This window comes from Acytostelium subglobosum (genome assembly GCF_000787575.1).
Source record: "Acytostelium subglobosum LB1 DNA, scaffold: scaffold1, whole genome shotgun sequence".
NCBI lineage: Eukaryota > Evosea > Eumycetozoa > Acytosteliales > Acytosteliaceae > Acytostelium > Acytostelium subglobosum.
Genome location: NW_012236531.1, coordinates 337289 through 352347, shown reverse-complemented (window position 1 = coordinate 352347; position 15059 = coordinate 337289). Strand labels below are relative to the sequence as shown.

Below are 15059 nucleotides of genomic sequence, written 5' to 3'. Positions count from 1 at the left end.
GCTTGAGGAAGAGGTGGAAGTGGAAGTGGAAGTGGATGTGGATGTGGTGGTAGGTAGAGATGGATAGATCTAATGTACAACAACAACAAGTTCAATTTGAATTGAACAGATATATTATCTATATATGTTATAATAATACTAACAATGAATGAATGAATGAGTCATTGAGATGAGTCATTAAAGTGAGTTGATCTGAAACAAATGAAAGGTCAAAATCATGTGTTTGACTTGATTCGACACCACTTTGGTGTGGTCGAGGACATGGAAAGGCAGCAGACGTGGCTGGACGGGTGACAATGCAGTGGAAGTATCTCAAGGTAATACATATACTTATACATATATTAAATATATATATGTATATTATCATTTTATTAATGCATTGGATAGTAACATGTTGATGGTCTCAATACGTGAGTTTAGACCAACAATGTTTAGCAAGAGGTAGAGATACAGCCCAATGGCAAGAAGTATGAATGATAGTAATGGTATACCAGACAGCTTAACACGTCCATACTTTGAGTATATCTCAAGTTTGAATGTTGCTGTTGTTGTTGATGTTGTTGATGTTGTTGTTGATGTTGATAATGTTGTAGAGTCGTTGTTGTTGTTGACTTTGGATGAGGATAATGAGGTTGCTAGGTTGGATGTGGATGTATTGTGGGTGTTGTGGCGTTCGGTTTGTCTTGGTGTTCTTGGAGGTGTAGTCGATGTAAGTTCGTTTGATGATGTTGATGGACTGTTGGCATTGGTATTGGCAGGTGAGGCTGGATTGTTGTTGTTGATATATTGATTGAGTGAGGCATTCGAGTTGTTGACTGCGACTGAGGACGAACGGAGATGTCGACGTGCTGTGGCATTGGTAACATTGGGCTTGGGCGATTCTACGCCCAAGCTCGATGGTACTGGTATGTTTGTGTTGTTGCTGGTGTCATTGGTGCGGCTTGACATGCTTAGTGTGGACAGGGACGACGAGGACGTCGACGGCTTGGTCAGGGGCGCGACGATCGTCTGTGCAGGTGCAGCGGCGGTCTTCATGGACATTGTCTTGAGGATCTCCTGCTTTGCAATCTGTATCCATTGGACAAAGGATGCCTTTGACTCTTTGGACGTCGTCGAGTCGATCTTGCTCTTGAACCATGTCTTCTTGATGAATCTCACGCACAGGCTTATCTTCAAGTTACACGTTGACTCTGATGTCTGAGTGACATCCCACTTGGCCTCAATCCTAAAGTGATCTCCATATGGTATGTCCATCATAATAGTGTCCGTCTCTACTAGTAGCTTGTTACTAAGTTGGGTGGTGGACCTGTTAGTATCACTCAGTCAATCATCCAATCAACCAATCATACATACCTGGTGAGATGATATCTTTGTGTCTCTTGTATCCTTGTCTTGTCTGGACCGATTGGCGAGTTTACCGGTGCTATATACTCCAACTCTCGAACAGTTCCAAACCGTTCGCGTTGACTCCAGTTCTTTACGACAATGCCTAGGATGATTGATTGGAATGAAGGCTTAGTGGATGAGCTCATGATTGAATGAGTGAGCGGACCATGATACATACTTGTGTCTCCTCGCTTCTGATGATATAGTTGAGCAAAGTTACATTGATCAGAGTAGAATGCCTTGAAGAAGTTGACAACACTAATGTTGAAGCTGTCCGAGAGAAGTTCATTGAACTCGGATACTGGATAACGAGTGATGGGAGTTAGTCATGTCCATGGATAGATGGATGGATGGGAGAAATGCAACTTACCATTACTCTCCAACATGGATGTCTGCTCGGCAGTGGATAGGTATTGCTCAGTGTTGCCATAGAGCTCATCGAATGGGTTGGTCTCCTTCACTACCACTGGCACTGGCAATACGACCACTGTTGCTGGCGATGGTGCAACCACGACATCTGGATGCAGTGGTGTACTTGTACTTGTACTTGGCGGCAATATCTCTTGCTTATCATGTATATTATTATGTTGTTGTGGTGGAGTTGTTGAGGCCATGACCTCAACGACTGCAACATCTGGACACTTTGGCTGATGTTGTTGTTGTTGTTGATTGATTGCTCCGCTGTCTTCCTGTTCGTTGGTAAAGTTTGTCTCGTTGACCAGTCCACCTCCCACTCCATTCGCAAGCTTCTGTTGCATGTCTGACTCATCGACAAAGTCAAACACATTACTACTGCTACTATCATCATCACCATGTGATGAGACGTCCTCATGTGACTGTCCAGTTGCTTCACGCAACACAGTAAGTATCTCCTGGAATGCCTTATCCCTCGATATGAATGAGGCGAAGATGTGCTGTGTTCGAGGATGTCGTTAGTCAGGCAGTCTTGGGCTAGGGCTCATTCACTCACTCATTCTTTCATATTCACATACCTTGTTACCGTTCTGCAAGAGGATACTGACGCCTATTGGGAACTTCTTCTTCTGGATTGATGTTATGTCTTTGAGCGCGATGATCTCTGTCGACTTGATGCCAAAGATGTTGGACTCGAAGCACAAGTAGTTAGTGAACAGATACAATCTACCATGCAGCAAAATCTGTTTGGACAACGCCGCAGAGAAGTCTAGGATTGATTGAGTGAAGGAGTGAGTTAGCCCAAGACCAAGACCAAGTCCAAGTAGAGTCCTGCTACTTACCATTGATTAGAGTCTCTGTTGAGGGTAGCTTGAATCGCTTGATGTGAGGCTCACTCTTCATTCGTGTGGCCAGTGTCTTGGTGACGATTGGTGTCTCGTGATCGCCACCATTCGATGACCTTATGATACCAGAGATCAACTGTATAGGATGGAAGTGTGACTTCTTAAGCTTATCCGATGACTCTGTTATCTTATGACTATCTCCACTGCTACTCCTACTTCTTTGTACACCTTGTGATGACTTTATAACACTTCCAGATTGATTGATTGATCCCTTATCCTTCTCCTTGTCTTTGTCCTTGGCGTCTTTATCCTTCTCCTTCTCCTTCTCCTTGTCTTTGTCTTTGTCTTTCTCTTTCTCTTTGTTCTTTGTGTTTAGACTTGGTGAATGAGTGACTGATGATGCTGAGGATGATGTTGAGCCTGGTGAAGGTGATGGCATGGTAACAACTACATCACTACTAACATTGTCGCCATTGATATATACTGGGCTGGATGAAGTGAATGGAGTGTTGTTGCTCATTGTTGTAGTAGTAATACTGTACAAAGCTTAGTTGTTGTTGTTGTTGTTGTTGTTGTTGTTGTAGGATATGTACAATGTATCTGTTTGAATGATTGATTGAATGAATGAATGATTGAATGATTGTGATTGGATATTGCTTTGGCCTTGGATCAATGTTGATTGATTGAATGATGTATCTTGCAATATCTAGCTGGTAAGCATTTAATGATGGCCCAATGTCCTTTGGCCCAATTGATGTATGAATGAATGAATGAGTGTATGTATAAATGAATGAATGAATGAATGATTGAACAAAGATAAATCTTGCAACAATAATCATTCAGTGATGGAGGCCCATTGCCAAAGTAGGGGTTGATCAATGGACCAGTGAGGGAAGTAATGATACACAAACACACACCAACAACCATACAACACTGTATCGCAACCTTGACGACAGGCTCACAAGATCACTAACTATCATCATCCATCGTCATCAAGTGACAGTTTTCATTAGATTGTTGAGTGTGGGCCAAAGCCCTGGTTTTCAATCAAGTGGTGGGCCAAACAGGCTTCGGGTCCACACTCATTTCAAAAGGCAGGCCCCCTTTGATGTGTGGGGCAACTCGGGTGGTCCTTATGATAACCGAGAAACCGAGCAAAGATCACTTATTGGTGTGTGTGGTGACAGGACTGCAAAGGTCATCCATCCTATTTGGTGCATTGTCAGATCATTGCTTCATTGAACAGACATCCTTTCTATCTCTAGCTTCGTAAGCAGATCAATCATTCGGAGTCGTTGACCTTGAGGTCGTCGGAGAAATAGTTAAAGTTATACAGGTGAATGGTAGAATCGTTGGAGCCCGTGGCCAGCAGCGGCCCAAGCAGTCGGCTGGACAGCACGGCATCTTTGTGCTCGGTCAGGGTTCGCTCTAGTTGACAGGTGGATCGCGACCATATCTTAATGGTGGTGTCGGACGACGTTGTTATAATCTTCTGGAGGTCACAATGAACGCTGGTAACACGTCCACAGTGTCCATGCAGTGTTGATATGTTTGATCGTTGCTGCCAGCCAAGTCCAATCGACGGCTTATCAAACAACTTGGCAGTGTTGTTACTGCTGGCCACTACCAATGCTTGAACGGGGTCGCAGCGGTCATCCGATAGAGTTGTGGCCACTGACAACGTCTCTCCTTTGTCCTCGCAGTTGTACCACTGCAGTGGTGAGCCCTCACCACAGAGCGCCCGACCGGTGGCCTCACTGACCAGGCAAAGGTCTTGTATCAGTACATTCTCGCACTCTGTTACACTGGACTTTGATCTCATCATTAGACGAACTCTGATCTCTAGGTCACAGGCTGACTGCTCTCGATAAGTGATGTCCTCTCTTGTGTCCCCGACCAGGGTGTCCTCCAACTCCACTCTCACGGGTACCGGATCTTTTAAACGTCTGTGCTTGGACATGCTTCGTTCGGGGTCCTTCCTAACATTGTATGATTGGCAATGCACTTCTTCTTCATCGATTGGAATCGTTTCGATCAGATGCAGTGAAAGGATTGCAGTGTTGGGGAAGGGCATTCGTTTGAATGAGTTGGGTATCAATGTGAAGTGTAGTTGATCGGTGGCATCCAAGGTGATTCGCCAGAAGTGCAGACCATTGCTTTGATCACTCGCAATGATCATGTGCTCATTGGCATCGATGGACTTGACTGGAGTTCCAACAAATGTCGACCATAGTGTCTCGCCAGTCGACGCGCTCCAGATACATATCCTTCCATTCTCACAAGCAGAGGCAACAATGCTGGGCGTTGAGGATAAAGGTAGGTTGATCAACTTGCATGCAGTTATCGGTCCAGTATGCTCGGTGTATGTGAGCAAGATATCGTTGGCTTGTACATTTCCATGTCTTAGATTCCATAGTTTAACAGTTGTATCCTTTGAGCCACTTAGTAGAAGTGAAGGTATATTTGAAGATGATCTTTCCTTCATTGATTGGAATCCCATATCAACGACAGTTATTGATGAACTATGACCATTAAGTGAACAAACCTTGTATCCACCAGTGAATGAAAGTATATCAATACCATGATATAATCTTCTCCAATCGATTGATGTAATAGTACACTCACTATCAACAACATCATTATCATTCATCTCATCATTCTCTTCTTGTACCACAACTATATTTCTATATAGTTGTAATAATATATTGTCTATATGTTCATTATTATTGTTGTTGTTGTTGTTGTTGTTGTTGTTGTTTGGATGATGAATGATTGATGCATTGCCAGTGGTCATGTATAGAGTGTAGTACCGAAGACATAGTCTCCTCCATATTGATTGATCTCTTGATAGGATGTTGAAGTTCCAACATACTTTGAATACAGAGTTAAGAGTTGGAAGTGCACAGAATGACAAGATGTTTCCCAATATCTCATAAGGTAGTAAGTCAAGCATCTCTCAACTCTACTCAACTATCAAAACAGTGTTAGTTCCTTAACTACATATTAGGTAACCAATACCTTATATACATACTATACTATACTAATATCTAGATATATAATAATAATAATAATAATAATAATATATTTGTTATAACAAGACTGATTGATTACTACCACTCTACACATTGTTGTTGTTGTTACCACAACACACAAACCAACCCACCAAGTCTCAATACATTGTCAACATTCTCATCAATGGTGGTCCATCACCACCATCACCATCAACACATGAGGTGTGATCAACTTGGCATTGATCACTGATTATGTGCATACTATCAAATATTCCATCCAGTTATAGTATTCAATACTATATTAGTTATCCAGTTTCAATGTTTAGGATTGAGATTGATAATGGATAGATTGATTGATTGATGGATTGATGGAGGGATGGTATCCCAATCACAACGTATAAATACCATTGATCATTGGCCAAGGACATCATCATTCAAACAACAACAAGCAACAAAGATCAATACTTTATACTTCCATTATTCTACTCTTTTACAATGACTCTCTTTGGTATGTTATCATGGATTCATTTCAACCATCCTCACATACTTACTCACACTGTACTCAATCATACTAACATCTTCTTCTTTTCTTCTTCTTCTTTTACTTCTACTTCTACTTCTCCTTCTACTACCTACATCTACAGACCAGTTAACCAAGATGATGGCCAACAAGTCCGCTGCCTCCAGTGCTCAACAGGCCAACAACAGGTCGGTCAGTGGTAACTTGGGTAACTTGGGCCAGGTTCCACAGCAACAACAACGTCAACAACAGTTCCAACAACAACAGCACCAGCAGCAACAACAGGGTCAACGCCCATCATGGTGGTAGTCTCACCCCCCAATTGTTGTGTGTCTTGATCCATTCGGTCGTTCGTTCATTCGTCCATCCACCTCATCTCCATCTCCTCCACTTGTACTTGTCCAGGACCACGTCGCCTCCTACATCATCACAATCACAGTGATCTGATCAAGACCAGATTCATCACTATCTCCTCCTGCATACTACTTACTCGCTCACTCTGGTACAAGATACTTATTTATAAACTGTCTCTCTTCACAACTCTATCGTCGTCATGTCATCAAATCATTCGTTTGTTGCTAATAATGAATATTGTGTTCATTGAATAGTTGATTGAATGAGTGATCATCTGATTGTCAAACGTCAGATATTTGATTGTTTTGAGTTATATATATATACAAATGTCATTGTTATGGAGTATGATTGGGGGCCTGTGTCAAGCCATTACCCCCACCATGTGGCAGATCGATCAGTTTGCACCCAAATTGGGATCGATCACCGTCTCATGCCAAACCACCACAACCACATTGCGTCTCTCCCGTTCCACTTCCACTTCTACCCCCCAACCATTGATTAAATTGGCATTCAATCGTCAAACAGTCACACTGGCTCCTTAATAACTTATTAGATTGCATCATCAACTTAACATCATTTAGAGAAGAGAGTGAGTGATAGAGTTAGAGTGAGAGTATGTAATAGAGTGTGTGTGTGTTAATGTGTTTCTGCTTCATCCATTCATTCATCGTCAACTCATTCTTACACTTACTTCATTCATTCACTACACTAATATACAAAGACTACCTTCTTTAGTCTGCAACGACAAAGACTACAAAGACTACAACAACTACAAATATATATATATAAATATATAATATTATTGTGAACATCAACAAACAAACAAACAAACAAACAAATAATGTCATCATCATCAACAATATATAGTGGAGGAGGAGGAGGAGGAGGTAGTAGTAACAGCAGCAGTAACAATAACAACAGTAGTAGCAATATAAGTAGTAGTGGTAAACATTCATCTTCGTCATCTAAACACTCTAGTAAGAGCAACTCACATGATGACTCTTCAGCAAGAGATGCTCGGCAAAAGTCCAAAGAGATAGACAAGAACCTCAGGAAAGAAGCTCATACCAACAGGCTCATAAAGTTACTATTACTAGGTGCATCAGACAGTGGCAAGGTATATATAATACTCCATTCATTCATTCATTCATTCATACTCACTCATTCATAATCAATCATCACGATGTAGTCTACATTATTCAAACAGATGAAGTTGATCAAGGAGAATGGAGGCTTCACAGAGAATGAGTATAAGGAGAGTAGACAGCTTATATTTGAGAACATTGTCAGTCAGATGAACCTATTACTCGATGCCATGTACACATCAATTGATAACATTAATAATAATATTAGCAAGAGCAACAACCTCATTGACATCAATAATAATAATAATAATAATAACAATAATAATAATGGAAGTGGAAGTAGTAGTAGTAGTAATGGCGATAATATTGGAATAACTTCCTCAACACCAACAACTACATCTACTACAAGTACAACTACAACTACTACAACAACAACTACAACACGACAACAACATATGATGTACTTTGAGGATCCAATCAATTTGGAAAGGGCGGCACGTATTAAACACGCTGGCGAGCTACTCAATCAATTGAGTCTGATATCATGGACGGCAGTGATATCCGACATCAAGACACTGTGGCAATCAAACGAGATACAGCGACAGTTCAATCAAATATACAATCATAGCAATGCGAGCAACCCCGATGGCCAGATGCCGGCCGCCCTACAATTAAACGATTCAGCATCATAGTAAGTAACTAAAGACCCTTGACACTGGACCAGCCCTTGGCCTGACTCTAACATCCATGACGACGCTACACCTACTAGTTTTTTCAACAACCTAGACTCCTATACTACCGATTCATTCATACCAACCGAGCAAGATATACTACGAGTGCGAGCAAAGACTACAAGCGTCATCGAGGAAGACGCAGAGTTCAGAGGACTGAAGTTTAGGTATGTGTTGTGGCGTGGACACGGTCGACCATGGTCCAAGTCCAAGACACTAACAAATCCAATCCAATCCAATCCAATCCAATCAATCCATTAGAATGGTGGACGTAGGTGGACAAAAGACATATAGAAGGAAATGGATACATTGCTTCGATAATGTTTATGCAGTACTGTTTGTAGCGCCACTGAATTGTTACGACCAGGTGATGGAGGAGGACCCAACGACCAACCGTATGAAGGACTCGCTGCAACTGTTCAACGAGATATCCAACAGCGCCTACTTCCAGAACAGCGTGCTCATACTCTTTTTGAACAAGATCGATCTGTTCAAGCAGAAGATCAAGCGCATCCCGCTGGCCAACTACCTTGACGGCTTCACTGGGACGGCCGGGTCGACAAAGGCTGGCGCGACATTCATTGCCGATCTCTTTAAGAAGCAGATCAAGCACAAGCGACCCCTGTACATCCACTTCACATGCGCCATCGACACGTCCAATGTCCGTTTCGTCTTCCAATCAATCATTGACGACAACATCAAGAAGTCATTGGAGACCTTTTATTGATACCCATACAGTAAACTGATACTCTGGCTGGCTGTCCGACATTACTTTGAGCCTTGGCTCGCGCAATTGTAGTACTTGTCCATCATTGTCATGTTATAGAGTAGGCCTTCGGTGTCGGCCATCAGCACTGAGAGGCTCTGGTACAGTTCGTAGTATTGTTTGTATTGCTCGCGTTGGTCCCTCTTGTTCAATGAGAGTTTGTTGTCAAAGATTGCTGCCTTGTCCTCTATCAGCTTCATCTCCTGATTCAAACTCTGACACAACTCCTTTGACAATGATTGATACCATCCATTATTCAATGATAAAGTTATATGAACTGGTTGGAATGATTGGGATTAGTTCCAGGTTCAAGGTTCCAGGTTCCAGTTCCATCTAACTAATTACATACCATCACTGAGATTACTATTGTCGTTACAACCGGATAACTTGGTTATGAGTTGGGAGATGAATGAGAATACGCTGGACACTTTGAAGGAATGCATAGATAAGTTGAGGAAGGTGTTTCGACTATTCTTCTCCAAGTTGATACGGATTGGACCCATTTGACTCGATCCTTCATTGAACGTCAGTTCCAACTATGAGTATGTTTTGTTAGTTATGAGTCACATGCCATCGATTGATCTCGATAAATACTCCATTGTTATCAATAATGCAACTGTCTGCGCCAAGGGTTGGAAACAAGGAGGTGATGGCCGTTTGTAGGTGCTCTTGGAGCAGATCGATATTGGTCGATTGTTGTCGGGTTGGCTGATTTATATTAAATAGGAATTCGATTGGGACTGTTTGATTAAGCGAGGAATATTAGCTATAATCATGATCCAGACTGAATGGAGTAGGTAGTCCAACTTACAAGTATTAACAATGTCCAAGTTGATTGGATGTGGCTTGAATGCTTCCAAAGACTCTTTGGTAAGTGTGAATGAGTCCACATATGATACTTTGGACTCGTTGTTGTTGGTAGTTTGTAGTTTGCGCCATTCAACAATCGCTGTGATTGTTTGTTTGACATCAAATACAATTGGTAATGTACATTCAAGATAGATTGTACGCTCGTCCAATGATCCCGATGTTATGTTGCCGCGTAGTCGTTGAAGTTGTGTCACATTGGAACATGACGACTTGCACTCAAATGTCATCGAGTCACTGCACAAAAATATTGATGTGATCAGAATGTCCTCCACACCAGGGTTGGTAAAGTTGAATAGACAGTACAGAGTGTGATCCTTCATCCATCGATCGGATGCGCTAAGCTTGGGGTATGATTGTACGGGCGCTTGCTTTGGTCCAGCATGCCCCTCCACACTCTCATTGGTGAAGAGTGATACAAGGTCGATGTCCGCCCATACCCTGCCGTCGCGCAGTGGCGTGCCAGGAGTGTTGTAGTTTGAATTTGGTCGACCAAGTGAGTTGAGCACCTTGAGCGAGTGCTCCAGTAGTAGCTCCTTTGAGCGTAGCGTAGAGTTGAGATAGGCCAGCTCTGAAGTGGCCTGCGTACATCGCATCTCCAATGACTCGACGACCATGTCCAAGCTGAACTTGCTTGATAGCTTGCCATTCTGATGCTCGGATGCTCCATCTTGATTGTTGTTGCCACCACTACTGCCCATGTGCATTGGGATCAATGTGAGTGTGATCGCTTTGGTCTGTGAGTGTCTGATCAGAATCTGATCACTGCCATCAGAGTAAAAGTCATGTATCCATATATCCTTGATCATTGCCACTTCATTTAATCGATTCTTTGTAGACAATGAATATATATGAGCGAGGTCTTGTGCGCCAAAGTGAACTATGATGGCGCCCTGATCCCAAGGGTCCCTCTTATCAATCTTGTCCAACTTGAACTCATAAGGTATGTTCACCATGTATCTGGAGATCGTAGGTTAGTTAGAAGTGATTGAGTGATTGAGTGAGTTAATCGGACAAACATACACTTGTGTTGGAGGATGAGGCAGCGCGATGGTACATATGACCTTCTTGTATCTGTTCAATGAGACTGAGTTGTTCGATGCCAACAAGAACACTCTGTTGTCAATGTCGTTTGCATAGCTGTTGACAACTTGTAGTGAGTCCAGTTGTTTGCTGTCAGCCTTGATACTCTTGCTCTCCATTGTGTTGATATCTATTGTGATCAACTTGGACTGAGGTGACCTTTGTTGAACAATCATGTTTAAGCCTACTACGCTGCCTGTATTGCCAACGTCAATGAAACATGAATGAATTGTGATGTCCTTCTCTTCAAAGGGGAGAGTATGATGTGTCGTCGAAATGTTGTCATCTCTTGTACTTGGTGAGTGGACTGTGATCTTGTTGGAGTCGTTGTCATGGCAGACTAGCATGGGTCCATCAAGGAGTCGACAATGCTTCTTCTTGTTGTATGTGAATGGTTCGCACAATGCAACAAAGTATGAACACTCCAAAGATGAATTGTCATCGAGATAACCAAGTTGAACCAAGCCAGATGATAGTTGCAACACCAACACAATGTGTTGCTGGCAGTCTACATTACACAACACTACACCGCATGTGATGAGTGAGGTGATTGGTAGCGACTCGCTGGCCATCACATCAATGTTGGCGCCACGCTCATACGACACGTAGTCCCATTGACCCTGTCGATTGAAGCCACGTAGTTCCTTCTCTTTTGCTAGATGAATGTCGTCCAATGGTCTCTGAGGCTGTTTGATATGTATGATCGATGCCTCTACATCCACCAACTGCTTCGTAGTTGTTGTTGTTGCCCCTGTGATTGCAGCTGCTGTTTTTGATGTTGTTGGTGATGCTGCCGATGTTGTCTTGATTGCCTTGCTATCTTGTAGTTGAGGGAGGGCAGCAGCAGTAGACTTTGACTTCTTTGTTGATATCTTGATCAAGCAACTCCTGTGCGTGACATAGAATATAGGTGAAGCCGATGTCGTAGACATCGTTGAGCATACATATACACAAAGGGTGCAAAGTTACACAAGTCAGTCAATCAAGTCAATGAGTGAATGAGAACTTGTATTCAAGTTCATGGTTTCCAAGTAGACGCGTCTTTGGAAAACCCCCAAAGTCGTGATCAACCAATCACTCGCAAGTAGATAGAGTACAGATGTTTTATTATTTGGAGGAAGTGTCACTGTTAGTGCTGGAACTACTGTTTCCCCTAATGCTATCATTAATATTCCTGATGTCAATGCCATTGGATGATGGGTATTTTGGAGTGCGGCCAGTAGAGCTGTATGATGACCTGCCATTGCCATTGCAATTGCCACTGGCACCGCCACCACCACCACTAGTACTGGATGACGATGATGATGCAGATGATGATGATGGAGAGAGTGATAATGATGAACATGTGCTACCAGAGGAGGTGGATCCTGTCTTATATGGTGCATTTCTATACTTTGATAGTATTTCATTAGCTGTTTCATAAAGCTTCTTTGGAGTTGGTTCTGGAGTTGGAGCTGGAGTTGAAGATGGTAGTCGTGCAGGGGTCTGGAGAGGATGGTCGTCAGAGATGGTGAGTGTATCAAAGCACTTGGATGACTCGGAAAGCATGCTGATGATGTTGTTATTGTTGTCTCTGGCAACTCTATTCTTGTACTTGAGGTTCTCTATGATGGCTTGATATTTGGACGATTGCTCCTTGCTCTCAGCTTCGGCCCGCTCCAACCTCTCGGCATACTGTGTCACTTGCTCCCTTGACTCGGCCAGCTGCTCACACATCCTCTTGTGCTGCTCCTCTTGATTCTTGATCTGGCTCACAAGGAACTTCTCTCGTTGTGACATCTGTCCAGGGTCACTAGAAGGCCGATTCGTGCTAGAATGTTGTCGCATTTGTTCCTTTGTCTCGTGTACCATTCTATGAACTTCATCCAACTCCATTAATAGACGATTATTCTCATCATTAATCTTATTGTAGCTCAATGTCTGCTGGACCATCTGTCGCATTAACTTCCTCTTTGCCTCTCTCTCATACTCCAACTCAATAGTCAACTCGTCGACCTGGCGTTGCAGATCCATTATCTCATGATCCATGATCGATTGTTTGTTTGCTTGTTGGTATATATCTCTGTATATGTATCGATAGTTAGGCTTAAGGAATGAATGAATGAATGATGAGGGATGGAAAGCCTTGCGAGATCACATAGGAAGGTCCATGTTTGCAAACAGGACCAAGTTTGTGGGGACTCATTCAATCACTTGCAAAAAAGGATGTGGACCCACTGGATGGAAACGAATTGATTGACTGGCGGCCATAATCAGACTACGGCAATATTGTGTGATGCAGTACCTGTCAACAACACAATAGCCTCCATCTTTGATGTATTTGGGAACATTTCAATAAGTTTGATTGACTGTATCATATAACCTTTGCTCTCCAATATCTTCAAGTCTCGAACTAAGCTATCTCCAGGGTTGCACGATACATAGACAATTGTATCCAAATCACTTGGTATCTCTTGGCATACCTTCTCAGCACTATATATATCATGGTAAGTTAAGGTAAGGTAAGTTCGATCATTCTTTCAATCACACAACATAACATAATATAACATAACATACCCAGCTCTAGTTGGGTCCATCAAGACCTTGTTGCACTGTTTCTCGCTGTATAGATGTGCAATGCTGTCTGTGTAAAGGTTTAGATTGATACCAGTGACATTGTTGTTGAGTTGTGTTGTGGTAGAAGGTAATCTTGAAATATCCATAGAGTATATATGCGAGGCATGTAGACCGATCGGATACGAGAAGTTACCCTTGCCACCAAACAAGTCGAATACTATATCTTTATCATTCAAGTCCAGATATTGAATTGCCTGTTGTACCATCAGTCTGTTCACTTTGGAGTTGATCTGAAGGAAGTCATATGGCTTTATCTTGACATCAAGGTTGTCAACAGGCCTGAACACCAAGTCAATCGGCTGTTCTGGATATATCTGTTTGATCGATGGGTAACCTTCGGGCTGAGGCAATCAATGTTGTTTGATTAGTACCAAGATGTCCAAGGCCATGGCAAATCATACCATACATACCTGTAGATATGCCACGAGTCCTTCAGCCTTGGCCAACTGTTTGATCCCGTTAATTTCCTCTGGAAGTAGTTCAACAAGATTCCTAACGATAATGGCTGTGGCATTGTCCGCAACAGTGGCCTCAACAGATGGTATGTTGGTCTTGGCGTTCTTGGAGAATGACTGGAAGAGCACAGACAGCTTGAGTGGCAGTGTCTGAATGCTGGGCTCCAGCACATGACATCGCTCCACTTGAAAGCTCGGCTTGAGCTCAGACACGAAGCCAACATCGACATTGTCCGACTTGCGATTCCAACGTACTGCCAATCTGGTCCTGCGCCTGTATCCTACGTCGCCATTCTCAACCTGTATAACATCCTCGTCGATCGGCGTTGAGATGCCAGCTTCGCTAAACACACGACACAGCTGCAATCGCTTGTGCTGCAGCTGATGCTGCGGCGACATATGCATGAGAGTGCATCCCTTGCACAGACCAAAGTGCTGGCACACTGGCTCAGTGCGATGTGGCGAGCGTTCAAGTATCTGATAGGCACGGCCTTCACTCGTTGGGCCGCCCCATCTAAACACCTTTAGCTCAACCTTCTCGCCCAAAACAGCATTGCGTACCATCACTGGTTTGGTAAGTGTCAATGCACCAACTGCATCTTCTGGCTTTACAACTCCATTGAGTTGATCATCATAGTCTGTAACAGTTCCAACATATACATTGGATACTTTTGATCTATCTCTTTTGGCTACCCTTTTGTTGTTGACTGTGTTGTTGTCGTTGTTGCTGTTGTTGCCATTCACATAAGATGTTAACTTGCTAGCTGTATCCAAGACATGATTATAAGAGACATTATATAACTTGTTCAATATATTCTTACATCTATTAAGCATGTCTATATATTATATATATTAATTATAACATTCGTCTTGAGATCAAAGACGACGAATGAATGTGTCGTGTAAAAAGTGTCGTCCCGACATCC

The 15059-nt window shown here is 42.7% G+C and overlaps 7 protein-coding genes across 7 annotated transcripts; 2 read left to right on the top strand and 5 right to left on the bottom strand.

The window, feature by feature from the left end:
- Nucleotides 1-363: 363 nt before the first annotated feature.
- Nucleotides 364-3165, bottom strand: SAMD00019534_001460 (hypothetical protein; the record flags this gene model as incomplete). Its single annotated transcript, XM_012903579.1, has 6 exons — nt 364-1288; nt 1354-1489; nt 1565-1687; nt 1757-2300; nt 2379-2569; nt 2643-3165. The coding sequence occupies 6 exons, from the start codon at nt 3163-3165 to the stop codon at nt 364-366; spliced, it is 2442 nt and encodes an 813-aa protein (XP_012759033.1).
- Nucleotides 3166-3927: 762 nt separating this feature from the next.
- On the bottom strand, nt 3928-5145 carry SAMD00019534_001450 (hypothetical protein; the record flags this gene model as incomplete). Its single annotated transcript, XM_012903578.1, has 1 exon — nt 3928-5145. The coding sequence occupies one exon, from the start codon at nt 5143-5145 to the stop codon at nt 3928-3930; it is 1218 nt and encodes a 405-aa protein (XP_012759032.1).
- Nucleotides 5146-6314: 1169 nt separating this feature from the next.
- Nucleotides 6315-6485, top strand: SAMD00019534_001440 (hypothetical protein; the record flags this gene model as incomplete). The annotated part of the gene is made up of 1 exon (XM_012903577.1): nt 6315-6485. One exon carries the CDS (start codon nt 6315-6317, stop codon nt 6483-6485), a length of 171 nt encoding a protein of 56 aa, XP_012759031.1.
- Nucleotides 6486-7371: 886 nt separating this feature from the next.
- On the top strand, nt 7372-9073 carry SAMD00019534_001430 (hypothetical protein; the record flags this gene model as incomplete). The annotated part of the gene is made up of 4 exons (XM_012903576.1): nt 7372-7647; nt 7720-8306; nt 8385-8513; nt 8608-9073. 4 exons carry the CDS (start codon nt 7372-7374, stop codon nt 9071-9073), a joined length of 1458 nt encoding a protein of 485 aa, XP_012759030.1.
- Nucleotides 9074-9114: 41 nt separating this feature from the next.
- On the bottom strand, nt 9115-11994 carry SAMD00019534_001420 (hypothetical protein; the record flags this gene model as incomplete). The annotated part of the gene is made up of 5 exons (XM_012903575.1): nt 9115-9389; nt 9462-9648; nt 9707-9852; nt 9924-10939; nt 11003-11994. The coding sequence occupies 5 exons, from the start codon at nt 11992-11994 to the stop codon at nt 9115-9117; spliced, it is 2616 nt and encodes an 871-aa protein (XP_012759029.1).
- A 175-nt stretch (nt 11995-12169) lies between these two features.
- Nucleotides 12170-13075, bottom strand: SAMD00019534_001410 (hypothetical protein; the record flags this gene model as incomplete). The annotated part of the gene is made up of 1 exon (XM_012903574.1): nt 12170-13075. One exon carries the CDS (start codon nt 13073-13075, stop codon nt 12170-12172), a length of 906 nt encoding a protein of 301 aa, XP_012759028.1.
- A 242-nt stretch (nt 13076-13317) lies between these two features.
- SAMD00019534_001400 (hypothetical protein) lies at nt 13318-14967 on the bottom strand (the record flags this gene model as incomplete). The annotated part of the gene is made up of 3 exons (XM_012903573.1): nt 13318-13534; nt 13619-14019; nt 14089-14967. Coding segments are annotated over 3 exons (1497 nt in total), but the record flags the coding sequence as incomplete, so codon positions are not given.
- Nucleotides 14968-15059: the final 92 nt, after the last annotated feature.